This window comes from Oncorhynchus tshawytscha, linkage group LG16 (genome assembly GCF_018296145.1).
Source record: "Oncorhynchus tshawytscha isolate Ot180627B linkage group LG16, Otsh_v2.0, whole genome shotgun sequence".
NCBI classification, from domain to species: Eukaryota; Metazoa; Chordata; class Actinopteri; order Salmoniformes; family Salmonidae; genus Oncorhynchus; species Oncorhynchus tshawytscha.
The window spans coordinates 54,341,726-54,367,935 of record NC_056444.1 but is presented as its reverse complement, the minus strand read 5'-3'; the positions used below and the strand labels follow the sequence as shown (position 1 = coordinate 54,367,935).

Sequence of the window (26,210 nt, the reverse complement as noted above, 5' to 3'; positions counted from 1 at the left end):
GACCTGACTCTGGGCCTGCCTGCCGTCCTGTACCTTGGCCCCATTACTCAGGATTATCGACCCCTGCCTGCCTTGACCTGTCGTTTACCTGCCCCGGTTGTTACAACAAACATTGTTACTTCAACACATTCTGCACTTGGGTCTTACCTGAAACCTGATAGATTTAGCTTTAAGCTTTTTTGTAAATGCCTTAAGCAATATTGCAAATAATCATGCCCCCTTCAAAACTCAGAGTTAAAGGTAGATCGAATGCCTGATTCACTACTGAATTTTCAAGTCATTTGTAAGAGAAATGTTGCCTGGATCAAGGCCAGGAACACAGGCTTAGGCCCAGATTGGCAATCTTTTAAGCAACTGAGGAATCAATGTATCAAACTAATCAGAAAGGTTAAATCTGATTATTATGTAATCAATCTTTCTGAATGTAAGGGGAATTCTTTTCACTATTTATATAAATGCTATTGGTCAATCGTTTCAAAAATGTACATTTCATTCTATATGTGGATCATACTATTATGTACGCAATTGCCCTGGTTGTGACAAGGCTACAGCCCGATTTTGTAGCTTTACAGGAAGCCCTTACTGGGTTTGGCCGGTGTAGGCCGTCATTGTCAATAAGGATTTGTTCTTAACTGAATTGCCTTGTTAAATAAAGGTTAAATAAATCAAATACATTTCTAAAACTTGTGCTTAATACGAGAAAAACTAAATACGTCCTTTTTCAAGTTCTCATTAGATTGTTCCAGATGGAGGACATCTTCACTCATCTGATTGTTCTACAATTGAACAAGTCCCTGCATACAAATACCTTGGTATTTGGATTGACAATGATTTTACGTTTAAAAAGCATACAAATGCATTTGTTAAGAAGCTACGATTTAAAGTGGGCTTTTTTGATAAAAACAGATTGTGCCTCTCTCTCTCTCTCTCTCTCTCTCTCTCTCTCTCTCTCTCTCTCTCTCTCTCTCTCTCTCTCTCTCTCTCTCTCTCTCTCTCTCTCTCTCTCTCTCTCTCTCTCTCTCTCTCTCTCTCTCTCTCTCTCTCTCTCTCTCTCTCTCTCTCTCTCTCTCTCTCTCTCTCTCTCTCTCTCTCTCTCTCTCTCTCTCTCTCTCTCTCTCTCTCTCGAGTCAGCAGGAAGCAGATTGTGCAGTCAACCTTCCTACCTGTTTTTGATTATGGTGATACTATTTTATCAAAGTGCAGCTTCCACTACTCTTAGACCCCTGGATGCTGTTTATTATGGCGCCCTTCGTTTTATCACAGGAGACAGTTTTATTACTCTTCGCTGCATTCTTTACCAAACGGTTGGCTGGACCTCTTTAAAATCATGTAGATCATATCAGCACGCTCTTTTTGTTTACAAAGCTCTATAAGATTCAGACTTACCCAACATCACTGTTAAGATTTAAAATGACAAGTTGTCAAACTCGTTCACAGGGTTGGTTAACTATGGCGACTCCTTTGGTGTTTACAGTGTTGTGTAAATCGGCCTTTCATTTCCTACATTTGGAATCATCACCAAAAGACGTCTCGATTGGATGCTTTGATTTTCATAACGAAGAACGTGTTTGTATTTTAAGGTGTATTTCATGTGTATATTGTCTATATTTATGCCTATCTATACTATATATGTATAATCAATATGACTTCCCTGTTGAAATAAAGGTAAATAAATAAACCTAAACCTTAACCACACTAACCCTACTGCCTAACCCTAAACTTATAAACTTAACTTAACTCATTTAAGTGGCATCTTCAAGTGGATTAAGTTTCGGGAAGAAAAAGAAAACAGGCAATGAAATGGGTGCCTGTGGAAGCCGAAATATTATTTATCAGAGTCCTCGAGAGCAGACAAAAACTCAGTAACCAATTATACAAGAGGAGCATAGCCTTTCACCCTCTCATTGGAAGTGCATCTTTAATTAGAAAGGTCAAAAATAGGGAAACTGCAGGCTTGTGCCGGGCTAGAGGAGTGCTGAGAGGACGGGGAGGATTCGAGGGGATGAGGATAAGAGTGAAGGAGGAGAGGGGAATGACATACTCAGAGTACAGTGGAGTTACAGTATGTGCTTGAGTTGGTTCAGGTGGTTTGTTAAGATTCACACAAGGGCCACATACATGCACTAAATATACCATTTGTTCTTGGTAAGTTAAATGACTGTAGGCCATCGTACTATAAAAAAAAAGACTAGGAGGGTTTCCTAACCTAGGGCCTGGAGTTATTGCTGTTTTCCTGAACAGGTCACATGGTCAGGGAAACTGCTGGCTTAGATGGTACTATATTATAATATAGTACAGTATACATACATAGTATACTTAAGCAATCAGGCACGAGGGGGTGTGATAATATGGCCAATATATCACAGCTAAGGGCTGTTATTTTGCACAACACAACGCGGAGTGCCTGGATACAGCCCTTAGCCGTGGTATATTGGCCATATACCACAAATCCTAGAGGTGCCTTATTGCTATTATAAACTGATGACCAACGTAAATAGAACAGTACAAATAAATGTTTTGTCATACCCGTGGTACATGGTCTGATATACCACAGCTGTCAGCCAATCAGCAATCAGGGCTCAAACCACCCAGTTTATAATGCAGTATAGTCTGGTACTCACCGCAGGGTCCTCGGTGCTGGATGTGAATCTCCTTCTGCAGGGCGCAGCCCATGGCCTTCATCTCACACTGGCTGCCGTAGCTGTGGCCGTCACTGCCGCACACCAGGTCGGGCATCTGGGGGCAGGCGCCATGGCACTCGCACACGGGCTCGTTGTTCTTCACCACGCACGCGGCCCCAAACTCGCAGGCCTTCCCCAGGCACGGGCTGGGAGTGTGTAGATCTGAGACAATAGACAAGGGTTAGTGTTGAAGGGGGATGAGGGAGAGGTGGGGAAGGAGAAGTATTGAGGGTTTGGGTATTGAGGGTTGGGGGCATAGAGGCAGGGAAGGGTGGGGAACTCGGGATAGGTTAAAAGAGAGTAGAGGTTGATCAGGATCAGAAGGATTTCAAAAAGGGGGTTGCCTGGTCAATGTGGGTGCACTATGGTCAAGTCTAAAACATGTATCTGACTCTTATCCATAGTACTTCCTGTATCAATTAACTCCCTTCTGGTAAACTATTTTTGTTGTTGTTGGTAATCTCATTGGCCATAAGTGTCTGACCTCTCTGTATGAGCCAATCAGTGGAGTCTGCTCCTCTGTATGACCCAATCAGCAATGCCTGACCTCATGTTTCAGAGACCCACACCCCAAGTTCTATGAGTAGAAACCTTGACCTTGTGTCAATCAATTGGAAACTGGGGATGAACAGTAGAGGATAACATATTATTCTATTTATAGGGAAGTAAACAGGTGCTGATTAATTGATGTTTCCCAGCATGCCGTTCATCAAACGCAGCCATTTGCATCTCACGAGAGCCTCAGAGAGAGAGAACGAGTGAGAGAGGGAGGGAGAGAGAGAGAAAAAGATGATGAAGAGAGTTCTCGCTATGTGGATAGAGAAGAGAGAGGAAGGGAAGACTAGAAACAGAGGAAAAGAGAAAGAGCAGCGTCGGCTTAATAACACACAAAGCCCAGCTCCTGGGCAGTGGGAGAACATCAGAGAAGTGTCTGCATGCTGCTTTGTTCTCCAAACGCCCCACTACAATGTAACTTCATTCAATTGGGGGCCTTGTTAGAGAAGTGGGTCAGAAACGAGAAAGAAACGGGCAAAGACGACAATGTGATCCACGGAATTATATTGTTTCATCAGTATTGTCGCCAAGGTTAGGAGTATGTTAGCCGTATTGTAAGGGGGTGGATTGATTTGGGGATGGGGTGGGTGAGTGGAACAGATTGACAGTTGAATCCCCAAGGCCTCGGAAGACTGTGGCATACAGTACATCCTCGTCAAGCCAAGCGGGCAGGAGAATTATGCAGGGGGCGGCGAAGCCATGCAAAGGAGGCTCATTGGCATGCCTGGAGCGTGGGGGTATATTGCCGTGATGCTAAACGCGGCGTGTCTGCCGTTTGGGAGATAGATTCAAATGCAAGTGAATGTGAGGATGCATTTTATCCCTGGCTTCCCAGCGAGAGAGATTGTCGATGGGGAAAAGATCGGAGCGGAACTCGGGTATGTCACGGGTGGTAGATGGTGTGGGAATAGGGTTACAATGCTGAACCCAGGCTACCCCCCTCCTACAAACCCTCCTGTGTCTCCTCCTCTCCCCATGGCAACCAAGGGTGCAGTCATTACCCTGATTATTATGGGATTAGACTAGAATCACGCCGGGCGCTCCGTTTAAGAAGCTGCCGCCGTTTAGTTTCTGAAAGCACGGGTGTGTTTAATACTGTTAAAATCCCCCTTGAGCCTCATCTCAGCTCTGGGTAAAATCATCAACATATAGCAGAAGGTAATTTCCCACTGTGGGTGAGGAGGGGAACAGATAGGAGTGAAGTCATCTCAGAACCCTGGAAGAGGCTTGATGTTCGATAGATAGCGTCTAAAATCACAGGACTGTGGTGGGGGAAAAAATCATAAGTGTCAAGATGGACGCTGCATGCTTTCCGGCGCCCCACGGCGTCTGTGTTAGGGGGTAGTAATTAGGCTGTAGTGTAGAGGGTCAGCAATCAGCAAGGAACACTTAAAAGGTTATTTTATGCGTATTATTAAATGGTTGTTATGTGCCGTCGCCATTGCGATAGTGTCTCGCCACAGGATGATTTGGCGTTATAAAAAGCCTCACCTGTGTTCTACACCTCTTTTACATCAAGAGAGCAGCAGAAAAAACAAGGGGATAAGGCCCTAGCCGATACTAGTGTGGAGGAGGAGCAATCGCCAGGCTACATCTAGTGCCCGTCGGCGACCGTAATTGAACAAATCTTTACGGATCCTGAATAAGGATGAGCAAGGAGACAAGGATCTCACTTTTTCTAATGGGAACGTTGCGGATTAAGTAGTGGAACACTGCTATTGATTTCTGTGTTGTGGGCAAGCCGGCAGTTTGAAAGAGCTCCGAATTGGCATGTAAATATGTATGTGGTGGAACTGTGCCTAATTCAGCCGGGCTTCAAAAAACGCTATTCTGCCTGATCTTTTTTCTACACTGTGTGTGTGTGTGTGTGTGTCTCTATGTGTGTAGCGCTGGATACAGAGGGCGATCAGCACACACACACTCGTGGCCTTGAGAACGGTTCACAACCCATTTCCGAAGGCCCAGCTCCCTAAAATGCAATTGCAGCCTCCGATAACCTTCAGTCCCTTGTTTTCTTTGTTTCTACCCCCAAAAATAAGGAATGAGAAATAATCCCAAACATTCTCATTCTCCCACTTCTTCTGGAGGCAATGTTTTTCTCTCAGATTTATTCAATCAAAAAAGAGAAGGGGGGGTGGCGAAACTCCCCAAATTCTCTGTGAAATAATCTTAGCATGGAGAGAGAGAATGAGCATACGATGAGAGACTTTGAGAAACCTCCAGCAGCCCTTATACCCGACTTTGGTAATTGAGAAGGCTTGCATATTCTCTCAGTCTGAAAAGAAATCTCAGGGAACTAAAAGCGTATTTTCTCCCTCAAAGGCAGTGAGGGAGACTTTGAAACAGCAGCCTATCATCCCAGAGGCCTGGGTAGAGATGGTAGCAGTGGCTGTGCTGTTCAAGGACTGGAGCTGCCACGACAGAAAGACAGAAGGACAGACAGACAGACAGACAGACAGACAGACAGACAGACAGACAGACAGACATATGCCTCAGTAGAGGGACAGATACTAGGTCCCAGGCTGCAGCAGTCAGACTCATACACACACACAACAAATGACCCCTCTGTTTATCAGACGAAAGAGACGATGGTGACTCACTGTTTGTGTGTGTGTGTGTGTGTGTGTGGGATCCAGAGTGCCGCAAGCGTCATCAAAGACGTGAGAGACAGAAAAAGGTGTGTTGGCTAGGGATGTGTGAGCGAGGAGATGAATAACTCTCCTCTGTTCAATAATTCTTCTTCTAGCTGCAGTCAAGAAACTGTTTAGGAGTAGACATCTCATACCAGTCCCTAGAGGCTTCTCTAAGAAAGGACAATGTTTCTGTCCCAGACATGGCGACTTGGGAGTCTGAATGCTGCCACCTCTTTCTGCCCTTCTCCCACCATCCTAGGCCAGGCTCTCTCCTTCCTTCCTTCCTTCCTTCCTTCCTTCCTTCCTTCCTTCCTTCCTTCCTTCCTTCCTTCCTTCCTTCCTTCCTTCCTTCCTTCCTTCCTTCCTTCCTTCCTTCCTTCCTTCCTTCCTTCCTTCCTTCCTCCCGCCGCTCCCCTACTTTCCTTTTGTTTTTAATTAGTCTGATATTTTATAGTGGCTAGCTCTGAGCTTAAAGGGCAACTCCACCACTTTTCAACCTATTTTGTATTATCTCTAGCACAATACCAGTGTCAACATACTGTACGCTTAGTGTAAAAAACATTAGGTTCACCTTGCTAATATTGAGTCACAAACCCTTATGCCCTCAGAACAGCCTCAATTCGTCGGGGCATGGACTCTACAAAGTGTTGAAAGCGTTCCACAGGGATGTTGACCACAATGTTTCCCACAGTTGTGTCAAGTTGGTTGGATGTCCTTTGGGTGGTGGACCATTCTTGATACACACGGGAAACTGTTGAGTGTGAAGAACCCAGCAGCGTTGCAGTACTTGACACTCAACCAGTGCGCCTGGCACCTACTACCATACTCCGTTCAAAGGCACTTACAGTAACTATTGTGTCACCTTCCGAATGGCACGCGTACACAATCCATGTCTCAATTGTCTCAATGCTTAAAAATCCTTCTTTGACCTGTCTCCTTCCCTTCATCTACACTGATTGAAGTGGATTTAACATGTGACATAAACATTTTACATTTCACAACATTTTAAAAACAGTGATTTTCAAACACTATGATATCCGCAGTGACATGGGGAGCAAGACAATACCCTCCTTTGGGCTAGAAACCTGTTGCAGGCTTTGAAAATCATCGTCTTTTACTTTTCAACCCACCCTGTGATGTCACAGAGACACCTTTTTTTAAAGACTTTTCTTCTTATCGTTTTGACCGCAGATCATAGTAATGCCCTGCTTTCACATACAGTATGTAGACACTGGTTGGTGCTGGAGATGATGAATGAGGTTGAAAAGTGGCAGAAATGCCCTTTAAGACCAGGGAGATTAGAAGTCCCTGTCAGATGAAGTGGGCTGCTGGGGTGCTGCAATGCTAAGAAAACCATAACCGCCACAGGCCCACCCACTGATAAAACATTCTGCCAAAGTTCTGCTACCTGTCTCCCCCACCAAGAGGCGGAACGACCCTCACTGACAAACGTTCCGCTACCCATCTTCCCCCTCCCAAGAGAGACGTTGCCTCTTCCCTGTCTCTCACTAAACTGCTACATTAGTCAAGATTTAGAGGCCTTATCTGACAAGCAAATACGGGATTTCTCAGAGTTGACCTGAGTATTACCTCAGTCAAAGCCTTGTTGAGCTGAACATACTCGGCAGGCGGTCTGTATATAAGCCTGGAGAGATGGAGTGTCATATTCCTAGCCTTGTTTGCGTGGGTAATGTTTGTGGTTTAAGCCTGTACATATGGATGTAAATGCAGGGAGATTATTTTATGCGGTAGAGCTTCTCCCTACTCATGCATATGTAGATTGGAATCTTCCCTGCTCCAATTCTGGATTACTCCCAATGTCACTATAAGAATCTAAGAAAACCCATCTCTGCGCTCTAGATAGCCAATTCGGTGAGGGAGAAGTGGCTGCCGGCACCGCCCACTGTGTAGAAACAGCCAATGGGAAGCAGAGACAGCGGCACATGCCGCGGTGCGCCCTAACCCAGTTTTGTCGGTGCTGCAGGGGGAGTACCTGCCACCCCCTATGTCTCTCTAGCAGTGAAAACTTTTATGGAACATATTAAAATAGGTGCCAGGAACGGGAGAGAAAAGTCTCAATATTAGCATATGGTAAAACGAAGGCCCGCGAGCTGTGTTTCCCTGCTTCGGAGCACTTATCACAGAGTAATGGCTGCAAGGGGACAGTCCTCCACTTGACATTTAACACCAAATCAAACACCAAATCTGATAGATTTCTCTTCTATCAGACGACACGGGGAACACAGATGAAGTGAAATACAGCAAACAGAGGGAGAGAGGGGGTGGGGGGCAGAGAAAGACAACAGCGAGGGAACAAAGACAAAGATGAGCTCCTCCATCTCATGACATGTGTATACTTACAGAGAACAGAGGAGAGAAGAGGGGGAGGAGAGGAAAATTAAAGGCAGGCCACCAAACAGCAGATGGGCATCATTGGCATGGTGGGCCTGGTCCGGGTGCACTGACCAGCAGCACACAACACATACACTGTAGGAAAGGAAGAGAGGGAGGAAGCAAGGAGGGGTGCAACAGATGGGGTAAGGGTTGATTCGCCATAGGAAGAACCTGCTGTACCCATAAGGCCTGGTGACTGCAGCGACTCTGCCACCACCGACACCCACTGACACACACACAATCACACACCAACACCACACACAATCTGTATGGGCCGCTATAATCCTTAACACCACCAACCTACAGTGCCTTCAGAAGGTATTCACACCCCTTGCATTTTTCCACATTTTTGTTGTGTTACAGCCTGAATTGAAAATGTATTAAATGTAGATTTTATGTCACTGGCCTACACACAATACCCAATGCTTCTCAATATTTTTTACAAATTCATTAAAAATGAAGAGTAGAAATGTCTTGGGTCAATAAGTATTCAACTCCTTTGTTATGGCAAACCTACATAACTTTAGGAGTAAACATTTGCTGAACAACTCACAAAATAAGTTGCTACCTTTGAATGACTACCTCATCTCTGTACCACACACAATTATCTGTACGGTCCCTCAGTGAATTTAAAACAGATTCAACCACCAACACCACGGATGTTTTTTAATGCCTCACAAAGAAGGGCACCTATTGGTAGATGGGTAAAAATAAAAAATAAACATACATTTAATATTCATTTGAGCATGGGGAAGTTATTAATTACACTTTGGATGATGATCAATGCACCCAGTCACTAAAAAGATAGACGTCCTTCCTTCCTAATTTAGTTGCCGGAGAGGCAGGAAACCGCTCAGGGATTTGAACATGAGGCCAATTGTGACAAATACAGAGTTTAATGGCTGTAAAACTGAGGATGGATCAACAACATTGTGGTTACTCCACAATACTAACCTAATTGACAGAGTGAAAAGAAGGAAGCCTGTACAGAATACAAATATTCCAAAACATACATCCTCTTTGCAACAAGGCACTAAAGTAATATAGCAACAAAATGTTGGAAAGCAATAAGCTTTTTGTCCTTAATACAAAGTGTTATGTTTGGGGCAAATAAAATGAGTATCACTCTTCATATTTTCATCATGTTATGGGTATGCTTGTAATTGTTAAGGACTTGGGAGTTTTTCGGGATAAAAAAGAAAATGGAATAGAGCTAAGCACAGGCAAAATCATAGAGGAAAACCTGGTTCAGTCTGCTTTCCAACAGACACTGGGAGATGAATTCACCTTTCAGCAGCACAATAACCTAAAACACAAGGCCACTGGAGTTTCTTACCAAGAAGACAATAAATGTTCCTGAGTGGCCGAGTTACAGTTTTGACTTAAATCTGCTTGAAAAATGATTTCCTAGTCAACAACTAATTTGACAGAACTTGAATCATTTTGAAAAGAATAATGGGCAAATGTTGCACACTCCAGGTGTTTAAAGCTCTTAGAGACTTACCCAGAAAGACTCACAGCTGTAATCGCTGCCAAAGGTGAATCAAACATGTATTGACTCAGGGGTTTGATTACTTATCTAATCAAGATATATTAGTGTTTTATTTTAATGAATAATTATTTATTTTTTTGCCACTTTGACATCAGAGTATTTTGTGTGGACCGTTGACAAAACATGACAATTAAATCCATTTTAATCTGACTTTGTAACACAACAAAATGTAGAAAAAGTCAAGGGGCGTGAATACATTCTGAATGCACTGTAACTCCCAGAGCAAGTCCATTAATTAGATTCATTACCAAACATCACTGGAGGTCCTCTCTGGGTTCAATGGGTACTCAACCTATTATTGTTTATGAGTATAATCAAAGCCAGTGACTTGTGTCGTCGCACAGCAGCAGAGATGCTAATCAAATAAACATGCAAATTATAAATATTCACCGGAGAGACTTGTCACCTAAGGCGGCAAGTTTCAGTTTTTTTCACCCCAATTTCTCCTCTTCTGCAGAGGCTCTTTGTCAATGACAATGTCTCTCCGGCTGAGTGATTTTCTGTTAACCTCCAGGGGAAAACTGCGTGTGTGAACGTGTGCACGCACACACACACATATGCACACACACACACATATGCCCACACACCTATGCACACACACACAAACACAGACACACACAAACAATCTCGCACCGCTCTTAAATGGCATTCATACCATTTATCTAACTATCTAACTAAGTACTTCACGGTATGTGTGTGTGTGTGTGTGTGTGTGTGTGTGTGTGTGTGTGTGTGTGTGTGTGTCTGCCGGCCTGTCTGTCTGTGAACCTCTGTACCATTTTATATGTCCATGTCTCACAGGAGTGAAAGCTTCCTTCCAGCTCTCAGGGTCAAACGAGAGGCATCTTAAACCACTTTGACTTCGTTTTTCAGCTGAGCATCCTAGTAATGCTAAGAATTGGCCTCTCGCAATCCACCACTATTCCTTTTTAGCCCCTTATATAGTGACCATCTCATGAGAGACTGACCTCGAACACATTCCTGTGGAACTCAATATAAGACCATATAGGTTATTAATCAAATAGGGCGGCATTGTCTTTCTCAACATGGCCGACACTGGTGTCTGTATGATTAGGCTAGTCTGTGTCCCCCCCATAGGGGACAAGTGGCCCTTTAGGGACATGGAGAGTGAAACGGCGGACGACAGTCACATTAGGGGGTTGTCACCACACTCACCGCAGGTGACTGAGATTTACAGCCTCATATCTGGAGATTTTCAGCCCTCCTGATGGCTTGTGGCATGATTGATCTATAAACTAGCACTGTGTCTCACCAAATGTGTGTGTGTGTGTGTGTGTGTGTGTGTGTGTGTGTGTGTGTGTGTGTGTGCGCGCGCATCTGGGGGTGGTGGGGGTAGTGACAGCCATGACACCCCATCTTCCCAGTCTTTCGCTCCCTATCCACCTCTTGGTTGAAGCTCTAAGAGCCATCGGGAAGTGACAAAAGGCTGGCTAATGCCAGGCGGCACACGATGAAGGGCTGAACCACTTAAGCTTATGGGGGTGCATGGAGAAGACTGCACACAGCAGGAATGCCAGGACAACAGCTGGATAGGAGGACTATAGAATGGTACAAGACAGCAGGGTCCCTCTCGTCTTCAGTAGTTTGAAGGGTGTGTGTATGTGTGTGGGTGTGTGTATGTGTGGGTGGGTGGGCGGGCGGGTGGGTGTGTGCGTACCTCTGCTTTTGGTCACTCTAAAATGCTGGTGTATTTGGGATGTGCCATTGCAGTGAGCAAGGGAGGCCCAGTTAGCATGTCACAACCACGTTCTTTGTGTACTGTTGTTGTTAGGAAGAAAGTACAGGGAGAAAACAATGGCTGCTACTGTCACAGTGGTGAAAGTGTGTCGCAGGGTGCACGGCCGTAACTGTAGCTTGTGCTCCGCTCGTGCTATTGACCACGTCGTGACAAAGAGGCCATTTAAACACACAGACACACACACCGTCACATACAAACAGCTCTGGCACACACAACCAAACAAAACCAAAATGCACACAAGCTTGCACACACACAACCAAATATACACACACCTGCACACACACCCAAAGCCTCACTCGACCACGCACACGCCAGTGGACCTTGTCAGGGCATTGACTCCTTAAGACTAGCGGAAAGGAGACTAGCAGTGCTGGGGTCTCTATCTAATCCACACCCGGCCATTCAGACACACAGAGCAAGAACGACTTGCGAATTAGGAGAAGAGGAGAAGTAAGAGAGGGTCGGAAGGAGAGATAGAGAGACGAGAGAGGAGAAGACGAAGAAACACAGTAATTAAGCATCAAACCGTGTGCAGGTGTCCAAAGGTAGGAACACAGTCCCGTCGTCACCCACACTAAACCAACAGCCTCGGTGGGCACCTTGCTCCTCTCCTTTTGATGTTTAATTAAATAGTCGAGCGAGCTGTTTGGCTAAATATGCAAATGTCAATAGAAACACATTAAAAAACACTGTAACTTGCCACCGGCTAAAACCCGCCGAAAAGGACTGTGACAGTTTACTTTGTCGAAAATAATGAAAAACAAAAGAAAAAACACATAAGCACCCGGACATTTCGCTTGTTAATTTATGCGTGGCAAAAAGACGGGGGAAGAGACTAGAAAACAATGCTAATGAGTTGCACCGTGATACTGTGGAGCGATGCTTCTGACGTCACCTAGCGGAGACGAATACAACTTAGTATTCAGATAAGCAACCCGAGTGAGACGAGATAGAGATATCTGTCTAAGAAGAACCAGAGGAACGTTGCTACAGAATGCCTGTGGCTTAGCTTGTCTGTCGAGGACAGCCACTCTTCATCGGGGGTAGGCTATCTATACTCCGCAACGGCCATTGCGTGCGCAGGATTGTACTCCGGCCAAACAGGAACACACCGGAACTCTACAAAATTGACTAATCGTAGTCTTCGATTGATGCTTTGATGTGCTGAATCATATGCGTTACTGCTTGGCGGGAGCAAAAACATGCACCCACACCGGATGGCCTTGGCTGGGGTATGTTTGCCCACCTCTGCTCTAACTTTAAACGTTTTAGTTTTTGCCCTGGCGCTAAACACCTGATTCCACGAATCAAAGGTTTGATGAAGAGTTGATTCGTGGGACCAGGTGTGTAATGCTAGGGCGAAAACAATAACTGGTCCCTTGGACCAGGATTAAGAAACACTGCCTTAGATTATATAAGGTTGAGAGACCTAGTCAGTAGACACTGGGCATGGCACAACGAATGTCAGTGCCCAGGAGGCAAGGGAGGGGTGGCGCATTGGGCAGGGGTTAGGAGTGTCCCATGCCATGCTGGGGTAGAAGGGTACCAATAGATTTAGGGTTGAGGGATAAGGGGGTTGGGCAATGGGAAAGGGGTTGACACAAGACAAGACAAAACACAGCGCTGGGAAGAAGAGCTCCCAAACCTCACGGACGGATGCTTTCTTCCCCCCGCAAACACAGCAGGGCTGCATGGAGAGTGCACAGAGGAGGAGAGACAAGAGCAACAGCTTGGAGTGTTGGGAGAGAACATACTACTCCGTTTCAGAGAGATACTGTAGCTAGTTCGAGAGAGAGAGAGAGAGAGAGGGAGAGATAGAGAGAAAGAAAGAGAGAGAGAGAGAGAAAGAGAGTGAAAGAGACAGGGGAGGAAGACAAGACAACCATCCCACCCCCCCCCATGTTTAGTCCAATTGGAGGAGTCTGACCCCTCCCAACTGTCCACCAGAGGGGTCAAAGGTTGTGCTGCAGCGAGTGCGGTGTCCCGAACAGCGGCAGACGTCACATGGACAAAGACAGACAGACTGAGACGCACTGAAACAGAAAGAATACCTGTTTAAAAAGGAAGCCACAGAGACAAAAAAGAGACAGACAGAGACAAAGACAGGCGAGCGACAAAACGTTGTGTGTGTTATGTATAGAGAGAGAGAGAGAGAGAGAGAGAGAGAGAGAGAGACCCATTGAAGTGGAAGACTGGCACTACCAGAGGGTAGGAGGACATGAATGAAACATGAAGGCCGTTGTGTTTCATGTGTCACATGTGATGGCGGAGCGTGACGGGGATGAGGTGGATGGGGGTGAAGGGAAAAGTGGTGGTCACGGTAAATTCCTGTCTGTTAGCTTTTTCCCCTCCCATCACAGATTACTGACAAGTCAAGAGACAGACAGAGAACCAACACACACACAGTACTTACACAGGACAGGAGGACGTTTCAAAAACACTGTGGGAGGAGGAGTCAACAAGAGGGAGAGAGAGGGAGAGGACCAAAGGCTACTCCCCCTTTCTCTTCCTAGGGGTCCCGACTCACCACACGGGCCTTGCTGCTTGACGGGAATATGGGCCTTGGCCTGGCACTCAGCCCGCCGGCGCTCGCAGTCATTGATGTAGGTGTGGCCGTCCTTGCCGCACAGCGGCTTGTAGGTGCCATCGCACTGGATGGGCTCGCAGGAGCAGCGCATGCCCAGACGCTCCACCTGGCACACGCCGTTGAACTTGCACTCCTCCCTGCACTCCTCTGCAAAACGGACGAGGGGACATTTTAGTTGTTCTTGTTCTTGTTTAGAATTTGTAATGTTCCTCTGTAACGTGTGCTGCGATGTTGTGATAATGTTGTTTTTTGTTAATCAAATGTGACTTGACATGTGACTGAAAATAAGGCTAACGCAGCAAATCAGCCGACAAATCGAGGCAATCGTCTACAAAACGTTCTCTCCGGGAGGTCAAGACCCGTTCAGAGCTTTCAAATATACTACGTTCCCGATCAGGGGATCAAATTTGTACAGTAATTCAAATTGGAGCCATTCCTCTCTTTCTCGTAAAGCGGTCACGCTACACTGAAACTTAATTACGGCGCTGCCTTATCTGAGTGTCGAACATTAGAGGGATGTATTGTATGTATGTCATGTTACAAGACAAACCCCCGTTCTCGCCTAAACGCAATAAAGAACCTGATTTCATGGATCTGCATTTCAAATGAAAATATTCTCTCCATATCAAAACCTTGAAAAACAAAAACGTCATTACCACACCCATCCATTTTACCTCAGTAAAAGGCAGATAGAGAATGGGTTCCTTTTAACTCGATCCAGACTAACTCATACACAGTACTAACGCTCCTCCTGAGACATTCAAGTCCCCAATGTAGTCGCGTACTAGCGGCCTATATCTCTACTCAAGCTTGACCACAAAATATAAGGGCAGAAGGAGAGTCTGTAATAGAGTGCATCACACCATGAGCCTCTTTCTTTAACTCTATGGGGAGTCTCAGATGTGTGAAGATGAGGTGAGAGGGGAAAAGCTACAGATGCAGTGGAGGTGGTGGCCTATTGAAGCCCCTTTCACGCAACAGGAACATGTGTCACCTGCAGTAAACCTGGCACTACAGACTTGGTGTGGCCTAAGACCTCTGTTTTAATAGCCCCTTTGCCAACCGTCTGGTATCACGCATGTAACAACAGAGCCCTAACAGAACATGGTTAGTTATCTATCCGTCAAGGCAGTGGGGTGTGTGTGTGTGTGTGTGTGTGTGTGTGTGTGTGTGTGTGTGTGTGTGTGTGTGAATGTGCCAACTCACCTTGTTTCTTGCAGCGGCCCGGGTGGATCTTCTTGAGTTCAATGCCCTTCTGCATGCCCGTCCGCTTCATATGACACTCACTCTCGTACGTCTGCCCATCGCTGGCACACAGTGGCTCATTGACGGCTGGGCAGGACTCCGGGCGGGGGATATTCAGGGGCCGGTGGGTGCGCGGTTCCACCCGGCATGCAACGTTCAGGTTGTTCTCGAGGCCTTTACATGGGTCTATGGACAGGGGAGAGAGATCGGGGGAGAGAGAAAGAAAGAGAGAGAAAGAGAATGAGATAGAAAGAGGTTAGTGGTAGGACACGGTTATCCATCACCGGGGATATGCCAGAGATAGGCATGTGTCATGACATTGGCCTGGGGGTAGGTTTATGACAGTTATAAATACCTCTTTCCCCCTTTTTCCTCTCTCTACCCTACTGATGAGAAATTTGAAAACCCCTTAACATAGAGATTCTGGGATCATCAGAAGGTGGGGGGAAATTAACTATATTCTGGTAATCCGACCAATTGAACATATGCGGTGGTACTTAATGAATATGATGTCAGTTCGGTTGTCATCTGTGACATTCTCATCAATGATAGGATGACATAAACTCTACAGTGGAAAGAATGCACATTGTAGTTATCGGAGTCACATCGCTCCACTATATAAAGCCTTGACGAAAATGTAACCTCCTGTTCCAAGTACGTGAGGTCTGCAGCCTCTGCGTTAAAAGGACTAACATGTCAACTATAGAACTAAGCCAACCTCAGCGTGAGCTTTGGTTGCGAATGGTATGAACTTTGAACTCTTATTCACTACAGAAGTGATACCTCCTAGCCGTTGAGTTAGCAACAGCAGCTTCAAACGCAGACAGAGTATCCCATCTACCACACAACAACGTTACTACAACGTATCCAATTGACCACCAGAAACATTCTTCAAAGGACAAAGGACTCGGTTGGGAAACACGGCCTTCCATCTACTATCAACCTACCGAAGCGCAGCTCAGAGTAAATATTTATTGCATTTTCCAAATGGGCGGTAATTTGGAATGCATAAGATACTGTATTTACGATAGCACAGCTTCTCCCTTTGTCCCTCAGTCTTCCCGCTCTTTCACTCAAACCCAGACCCTTTTCTTTTGTGTAACCAGCTGTCATATCTGTTCCACCAGCTAGGGACGTTTTCCTTTATGACGTAATTTGTAATCAAGGTATAATTCATTGTGCATATGTAATTCTGTGTGATTAGTTAGGTATTTAGTAAATAAATAATTAAACCCAATTTTGTATTGCTGATTCAACTTGTTAGCCAGGGTTCGTGAAGATAACCAAGAATTTACAACTTTCAGATGAGACTGAATTAAAGTGACGATTAATATTGACTGCTATTGATGAAAAATATTACTAGGTCTTTAAGAGTTTATTTGTTTATTACAGCTCTATAAATATTATTTTGTGGTGCCCCGACTCTCTAGTTTACATGATTATCTCAATCAGGTAATAATAATTACGGAGAAAGGATTTTATAGAATAGCATGTCATATCACTTAATCCGACATAGCCAAAGACACGAAACCTGCTATCAACACAGGTTGCCCTGGAGAGGCTGAGTGGAAAGCTGGGAAGGACATGGATCTGAGAGGACGACAGGCTCCAAATAGATGGAGAAAGTTTATTTTTGATTGGGCCTCGTTGCACTCTTCTCTGGGGGAAGTCAGGCTGACGGCTGGCGCTGGTGGCCATATCAGCTGTAATCATAAAGGAACTGGGGAGAAGCTTATTGAAATAGGAGCCGCTAGCTGCTGCAGCTTCGTCCCATCTCATTCCACTTCTCTTCTTCAGAGCGAGGGGACACAGAAGATTTATGTACTGCTGTGTTGCATTAAAATACTGCCAGGCTGCGAGCGAGTCATTTGAAACACCAGCGAGGAGGATGAGACCAAATGTGTAGAGAAGAAAGGGTCAGGGAGAGGAAGGGAGGAAAAAGAGGGGAGAAATGGTTTCCACGGCCTTGGCTTGGAAAACAAATGGCGACAACAGGAACACATAGAAGGGACAATGGTAGCTTGGCTTTGATGGCCTGGGCTGGGCAGGCGAGACAACAACAGGGCCAATGCCAGCAACGCCATCGCCAAGGTCAGGGATGGTGTATATTAGCACAATGGAATCGTTCACACAGAAGGATTTAAAACGTGGGACTGCAACCAATTGAGGGGGTTTATCGTATTGCAAAAAGCGCCCGAAGCCAGTAACGCAATGATACCACACAAGCCCAGCCATTATCCCCCTTGCAAAAAAACATTACCTCCCATTAAGACACCAAAACGGCTTCCAGGAGTCCTGCCCTCCGCAGTCGAGCCCCCCTGATGAGGTATCAGACATACGGACAGACAGCAAAGGCTCTGGCTAGCCTAGCCCCAGCTGTATATTTTATTTACCAGCTAAGATGACTGAGAACATATTTTCTTTTACAGCAATGACCTGGGGAAGAGTTACAGGGGGAGGAGAGGGGATGAGTGAGCCAATTGGAAGTTGGGGATGATTAGGTGACCTGATGGTATGAGAGCCAGATTGGGAACTTAGTCAGGACACCAGGGTAAACACCCCTACTCTTATGATAAGAGCCATGGGATCTATGGTGCCGTTTTAACGGCAACCTATGCAAGGCAATGTCCCCTTCACTGCCCTGCGGCATTGGGATCTCCTTAGACCAGAGGGAAGTGTGCCCCCTAATGGACCTCCAACACCACTTCCAGCACTTCCTCTGGTCTCCCATCCAGGGACCGACCATGACCGATCTTGCTTAACTTCAGAGGCGAGCCAGTTGAGACAGCAAAGGCTTGGTCAGAATCACTCAGGAAGATTCAGGGTCCGCCGGGCCAGCTCTCCTGAGAACCCACCCTCCCCCCGGGGGTATGGCGACATGGAGCCCGGTCTTACCGGGTTAGATATATTACAGCCATCCTCTCGGGGCCTGATCATTCATCTCCCTTCCCTTTTGTGGCCTTTCAGGCTCCCGTCACTTTTGGGAAGCTATTTTGTCTGGCTCTTTCCCTTTCCCCCTTACCTCATAATCAAAAGTTCTCAGGAGAAAACGCAGACAAAACAACCGCCTTGAACTGGCCAGCTCTAAAAAACAATTGGCTTTGTTTGTCAACAGTGAATAATCCACACCACAGGAAGAGATTGCATTAAGAAGAAACTGCACAGAATGAGAAAACCAGTAACACGATGTCAGAGAGAAAGAAGACAGTGAAACCCCAGAGCGAGAGAGAAAGAAAGAGAGACAGAAAGAAAGAAAGAAAGAAATAAAGAAAGAAAGAAAGAAAGAGAGCAAAAGAGAAAGGGTAGAGGAAAAGTATAAGTGGGGACTCACTGCAGGATCCCTGGCGCTGAAGGCGTATGTTCTTCTTGGTATGGCAGGCCTGCTTGTGGAGCTCACACTCATTGCGGTAGTCCTGGCCATCGCTGCCACACATCACCTGCTCGGGCTTGCCTTCGCAGCTGAGCGGGCACATGCACTTGGCCGACAGGCCGTCCGATGACTGGATGCAGGTGCTGCCGTAACTGCAGATCACCTCGCTGCATGGATCCTTCAGGGCTGCAGGGAGGGAGAAGACAGAGGTATTTTAGGGTTTGTGTGTGTATTGTGTGTATTGCAGGATTGTGTATGGGTTTAACAGGAACACTTGACTTTACTGTCACGACTAGCCTACATCATGTGAAACCTCATGAAGGTCAATTATTGACTGAAACGTTGGTTGAAGATCCAACTGATCCAACTGGTGCATTAAAGAAGGCCAGGAAGCTAGAGTTTCTACCATAAGTAACACAACAATGAAAGCAAATTCCAAAGCAGTTTATGTACAAAATTGCCACATGCCACCTTTTTACATCAGAGTGTCAACCTATTCGAGTGCAAATGGAAAAAGTGCCGTGGATGTGTAACTCTAGACTGAAGAACTACTTGACAGCCCTGACTAAGGATTCGCGGGCGGTCACAGCTGGCTGGCTGTACAAACAAGTTGCATTAATTTTCTGAAGGGCCAATAGAAGGATGCTTTGCATTCACAATACAATCTCAATTGCTATGCTTCAGCATGCTCTTCTACTGGCAGCTGAGTGGACCCCCTGAATATTTACCTTTCTGAAAAATAGAGAGACCTTTTCCCTCTAGAGAACTTTGTTTCCAACCCCTTATTAAACAGCCCTGCCACTCCGGAGAGGCTTATTCTGTCCATATGAGTGGGTGGAACTTCTAATTTAGCGTCTGCGACAGATATTTTGGTATCTCATAATCTCGACGATGGAGCGCCATCAGATTACAATCAGCGTTTTTTTTCTCCACTCCCCCAATACATATTTATAGCGGGCATTATAACAAACACTCCCAGAGAGCGAGACCCCGGGGGAGCGGGGTTCCTCCGACAAGCTCTGAGTCTCTCATTTCCTATGCACCGCCACATTTGGAATAATGTTTATCTGTGTCCAATATCCACCTTTTGTTACGGCGCTTTGTCTATGAATTTCATTTCAGGACGGGTGCTACGGTATATTAATCCAACAATCCTTCCAGCATACTCTTTGTTTTATCTCCCCTATCCCCAAAATATAAATTCTTATTCCTGTATTTCAGACCATGTTTGTCTCAGAAGACTGCTCCATTTCTTTAGTTTGATCTTATGGGTACATAACTAGGTAGGTAGCACGCGCGTCGGCTTAATGAGAGTCTAGGATCGAGCTACCCAGACTCCTTGCTCCCACGGACGTCTCAGTACCTCCCAGATCCTTCACCGAATCCGAACACATTCGGGACACATTCGGGACACAAGTGGGTAAAGCGGCGTGGGCTTTTATACTCCAATTGGTTAGAGACGATCCAATGACTGATGACTTTGTTTTATACTACGCCCCTAGTGCCCCTCCTCACACAAAATACTTCAATGATGGCAGTCTCAGACTAACGTATGGAGTGAACAACAAAGCAGCAGTAGAATTTAGTGTGAGTCGTCAGGCTAGGAGAGGCTGGCGAAGAGAAGTGCTTTTGTGTGTCGTCGTATCAAAGCCGCACAACGCATCTCTCGCACATCTTGACACATTTCTCTTTCTGCCACTTTCGTCTTCAAAACATTTCAAGATACAGCGGAGTGGTGTCGCTAAGGAATGTGTCTTTGTTTCAGTTTGATTTCAATGCAATACTGCAAATGGAGCTGGACAACTGGTGACAGTGAATATGAAGCAAAAGATGAGTAAAGGTCTTCTACTGTAGATGCAGGCCCAGAACAGTGCACCATTACACTCCCGCATAAAATCCATCTCGGTATTGCTCTCACCTCAGAAAGACTAGCCAAATTATTATGAGCTAAAAACATGGGTCATGAAATGACTAACGATTTGACTAACAAAAAGAAGATGCGGGGCGGCAGGGTAGCCTAGTGGTTAGAGTGTTGGACTAGTAATCGCAAGATTGCAAGTTCAAACCCACAAGCTGACAAGGTACACATCTGTCGTTCTGCCTCTGAAGAGGCAGTTAACCCACTGTTCCTAGGTCGTCATTGAAAATAAGAATTTGTTCTTAACTGACTTGCCTAAAAGGTTAAAAAAAATCTAATGTACAGCAAACCAAAAAGGTCAGCGTAACTAATAATAATAATATAAGACGTTTAGCAGACGCTTTCATCCACAGCGACTAACCGTCATGCGAGCATCCGTTTTATGTATGTCTGGCCCTGGGAATCGCCATGTATAGATTATCAATACAAATTCAACTGAGGCATTGACACACGTCTGTGACTGAAACGGATACTCAGCCATTTGAAATCCTTCAACCATGAAAGCAATCGACACCACTACCAACTGTAGTGAAGGAATTATGCCGACATTGGTTTGCTTCCCCTTCGTCCATATTCAATATATCCTCACAGAACCCACAGAACCACACTGTCTTTGATGTACCATTGTTTGTTAGGTGACACCATGGAGGATGAAAACACAGTAGGAGGACATGGTTTGCCTAGCAATGGAAGCCCATATTGTCACCCGGGTTTATGGGCCACCGTGAAATAATACGTGTTAAGCCACCGCCTTCGTGATCTATAAGGTCAGTAACTAATGTGTCATGGAGAGGAAAGCCAACGGCTCGTCCTTTGCCACTTCCCAGAGTGCCGCTGTTTTCTTTGTGACAGTCAACAGAATTCTCCTCGTTGCTTCTCGGACCCATTCAATAATAATAGTCTGAGGGTTTTTCTCCTTCGCCGTAGCAGGCACCTTGACAGGCACGGACGGAAGAGCAAGGAAGAACAGAGGGGGTCGCGTTGATTTGAATGCTAACGGATCCGTCCTGTTTCGGAGCGTTGCACTTCGCCACTGCGACGACGTTAGCACAGATAAGCTTTCCTCTCAGACTCAGACAAGGAGGCAAATTGCCTGGGTGAATGTGACCGGTGTAACAAGCAGAACGTGTCAGAAAACAACTTCAGGGACCTCCTGCCTGCATTTTCCGCATTATTATCATTTGAAAGGCCGGAGAAGTAGGAAGATGAAAAGTCACCGAGCTACTTTCTAAATTAGAATGCTCCTCACTGCCAATTAGCTTGTCTCCCTGAGCCACAAGGCAGTACTGAAGTGGTAGACACCAGCAAGGTTAGGCTTAGGATAATAACAAGAGGAATACAGGTAGTAAAGGAAAAGACTAACACAATGCTGAAACATTCCCTTTAGTTGAAGAAGAAGACATGGTAGTAGTAGTGGGGAGCAGGAGGAGAACACAACCCTGCACTACAAGAACCCGAACAGAGAATATATAGTACAAAACAGGCAGAGAGGAGAGGATGGCCAACAAAGAGAGGAGGGTGGGAGTTATCTCCCAGGCAGGGAGGCAGGGAGTCTTTGCGGGACTTTCTGTGTGTGTCTGCCTTTCTTCTCCCTGTGATACAGTGTTTTGAACTGGATTTAATAATACTTCATTAGGATTGGGGAGCTGTCAGCCAGCGCAGTGTGGTGGTGACGGCTCTGCTTGGCAGCACGCGGCCCAGAGGCGTGTGGCGGAACAGGTTTCCCTGTCGTGGTGGTGGTGATAGTTGTTGTAGGGGGAAGGAGAGGGGGATTGGGCAGAATCTTCTAATGTATTATCCTTTAACACACACACATACATACACATATATATATATATATATATATATATATATATATATATATATATATATATATATATATATATATATAACGTGTCCGTATAACCCCTAGCAGGAGAGGAGCTAGACAAAGAGAGAGAGAAAGATAAGAGAGCGAGATAGAGAGAGCAAGTGATGGAGACAGACAGAGGGAGGTAGAGACAATGGAGAACCCCCCCCCAGCACATCCACTCGGCCACACTAACACAGACACATGCAGCAGACCAACCACAAAGCATCGCCCCTCGCCACCACGTCCTCCCTGTACCGCTGCAGTCCGCCCAATAGCTGGGAGATGATTTGCCCGTTTGATGTAGTTCTTCAAAGAGCTTATTTGACTGCAGCTGTCTCTCTCTTTTACATGCTTTAGTGTTACCCTTGAGTCTGGAAAATCGGCCACAAAAACCTCACTATACATAGGGACTCCTGGTTGTGCTCAAAGGCCGGGGGTTCGGGCATTCTTCTTCTGCCTGTTGACAGAAGAGCCTCCACGCTTGTATGGATATTTGTGTGGCGGGCGGGGGGGTACGGGTTGGGACGCTCCTTTAAGAATGATAGGCATATTATTTCTTCCCTAGAGTGACATGGGAAGACCAGACAGGATTAAAACGTCTGGATTTGTCTTCATGTGAGGATGTTCTGAGGTTCACCATTGGTATCTGTAACACTCCACCCACCACTGCGACCTGTATGCTCTTGTCAGCTGGCCCTCGCTACATATTCATCGCCAGACCCACTTGCTACAGGGCATCTATACAGCTTTGCTCGGTAAAGCTCCACCTTACCACAGCTCACTGGTCACCATAACAACACCCACCCGTAGCACACGCTCCAGCAGGTATATCTCACTGGTCAACCCAAAGCCAACACCACCTTTGGCTGCCTTTCCTTCCAGTTCTCTGTTGCCAATGACTGGAAAGAATTGCAAAAATCGCTGAAGTTGGAGACTTTTATCTCCCTCACTAACTTTAAGCGTCAGCTATCTGAGCAGCTTACCGATCGCTGCAGCTGTACACAGCCCATCTGTAAATAGCCCATCCAATCTACCTACCTCATCCCCATATTGTTTTTATTTACTTCATTGCTCTTTTGCACACCAGCATTTCTACTTGCACATCATCATCATCATCTGCACATCTATCACTTCATTTGCTAAATTGTAATTACTTCGCTACTTTGGCCTATTTATTGCCTTACCTCCTCACGCCATTTGCACACACTGTATATAGACTTTCTCTATTGTGCTTCTGACAGTACATTTGTTTATTCCATGTGTAAATCTGTGTTGTTGTTTGTGTCGCACTGCTTTGCTTTATCTTGGCCAGGTCGCAGTTGTAAATGAGAACTTGTTCTCAACTGGCCTAGCTGGTTAAATAATGGCGAACTAAAAAATGTAAAATATGTCCTCTTCTACAGAGTAGATAGGCTAACTGCTAACTGGTAATTGCGCGGCATTGAAGCTCCATTGTATCATAATTTAGCATTAGCCATATTTAACTGAGATGATGATCCAAAACAATGGGCAGTAATGTGTGCTGGAGTGTTCAATGCTCTGAACTGGCATACGGTATTAAGTGGTTTTAATGAGTAACAGTTGTGTGAATAATATGCTACAAGCTTTTGAACATTTTTAAATGTTAAAGTTGAATAATTCTCGGTCCCTGACTCACACATACACATTCACGCATGTTTTTTGCATGCACAGATACACACCCTAAAAGTCATGTACACACACACACACACACACACACACACACACACACACACACACACACGCGCAGCAGATAAACCTCTTAAATCTACACTCACTTCAGCCCCGTAATATAGTGCCTGTTCAACATGACAAGAACTCTAGCAGCCGTAGTTTTTATAAGCCACTTCATTTTGTGAGCCGACAGAGGAGGGGAACAAGGAGATAGCGGTGAATACATCCATAAACCCAGTGTGGCAAAAAAAAAAGATCAGGTAAACAGGAAGCCCGAGTTCCTATAATGGCGGGCCTAATAAATGCAAATAAGTGTTGATATCTGTCTCCATCTCTCTCCATTATGGCCTGGTTATTGCTTGAACTGTAAACAGAGGCGGGGACAGACACGGCATACTAAGGGGATTGCGGGGACTTTGTGCATTATGAGGCATCAAGCTTCCAGTGCTATTACAGGTTGGGGACAAGGGGGTTTTAGAAGGCGAGGGAGATGGATCAGGAGCGTTTTGGTCTCCGTCTCGCCTCAAGACTACTGCATGCAGAGAGCTGGGAGTGTGGCTATCTCACAGACAGTATTAACCTGACAGAGACAGGGGGTGGATGGCAGGGGGGAGATTACTGTGAGGAGGACGGGGGCGGGTTGCTAGAAAGAGGGGAGGAGGATGAAATACAGAGAGAGGGAGGAACAATTGAGAGAGAGTCAGAAGTGAGGAAAGTATTAAGGACAAAGAGAGAGAGTCACAAAGAGGTGGATGGGGATAATGCTTCCACATCTCACCAGCAGGAAGAGGGGAAAGAAATAAAGAGATAGAAAGAGGTGAGGATGGATTACCATCGTTACCCTACTGGCGTCCATTATCCTATCAATCAACCCTAACCCATACGCATGGCATAGAAGAAGATTATGACTACCACCTTACAATGATGGGCCTTTTACTGATTCCCGCTTTGTCTCGACGCCCACGCACACTCCCAGACAAGCCCGTTCACACCAAAACCGTGCCACAAACAAATAGTATTGTTTACACTATTGTCACTATTGTGACTATTGTCGTTTCCTCCCTGATATGAATGTACCAATGACTCCCATTGTATACTTCTGTATCCAATGTTATTTTTCATATTGCATAAAAATAACAACAATCCAACCTCAATAGATTATTCAGGGGAGCAGAATGCATAAATACATAAGTAAAACATGTGTAAAACGAAGCTTCTGTCTGTCATTAGGAGTGTGTGTGTGTGTGTGTGTGTTTGTGTTTGTGTGTGTGTGTGTGGATGTCTGTGTGTGTGTGTGTGTGTGTGTGTGTGTGTATGTCTGCGTGTGCGTGTGTGTGTGTTTGTGCGTGCGTGTGTGGCTGTCTGCATGTGTATGTATGTGTTTGCGTGCGTGTGTGTGTGTGTGGATGTCTGCGTGTGTGTGTGTGTGTGTGGATGTCTGTGTGTGTGTGTGTGTGTGTGGATGTCTGCGTGTGTGTGTGTGGCTGTCTGCATGTGTGTGTGTGTGTTTGTGTTTGTGTGTGTGTGTGTGGATGTCTGTGTGTGTGTGTGTGTGTGTGTGTGTGTGATGTCTGCGTGTGTGTGTGTGTGTGTGGATGTCTGCGTGTGTGTGTGTGTGTGTGTTTGTGTGTGTGTGTGTGTGTGTGTGTGTGTTTGTGTGTGCGTGCGTGGCTGTCTGCATGTGTGTGTGTGTGTGTGCGTGCGTGTGTGTGGATGTCTGCATGTGTGTGTGTGTGTGTGTGTGTGTGTGTGTGTGTGTGTTGGTTGGTTGGTGGGTTATTAATGCGTGAGCTGGCACTATAATCTGTTATCTCTCCAGAGCATGAAGCCCAGGTCCTCGTGAGGTGACGGGAGAAAAAGAAAGAGACGAGGAAGAGACAGGGATTTGTTTAACAAGTATCACAGGGCTCAGTACTGGAGGATAGTACTGGAGGATGAGCGGGAGAAGGAGGCAAGGGGGGGCGATAGGATT

The 26,210-nt window shown here is 45.7% G+C and overlaps 1 protein-coding gene across 1 annotated transcript in view; it reads right to left on the bottom strand.

The window, feature by feature from the left end:
* Positions 1 to 26,210, bottom strand: part of LOC112233024 (agrin) — a 283,865-nt gene that overhangs the window by 68,387 nt on the left and 189,268 nt on the right. Inside the window, 4 exon segments of the mRNA XM_042299364.1 lie at positions 2,622 to 2,843; positions 14,102 to 14,308; positions 15,368 to 15,592; positions 18,738 to 18,962. Coding sequence (XP_042155298.1) covers positions 2,622 to 2,843; positions 14,102 to 14,308; positions 15,368 to 15,592; positions 18,738 to 18,962 — 879 coding nt within the window.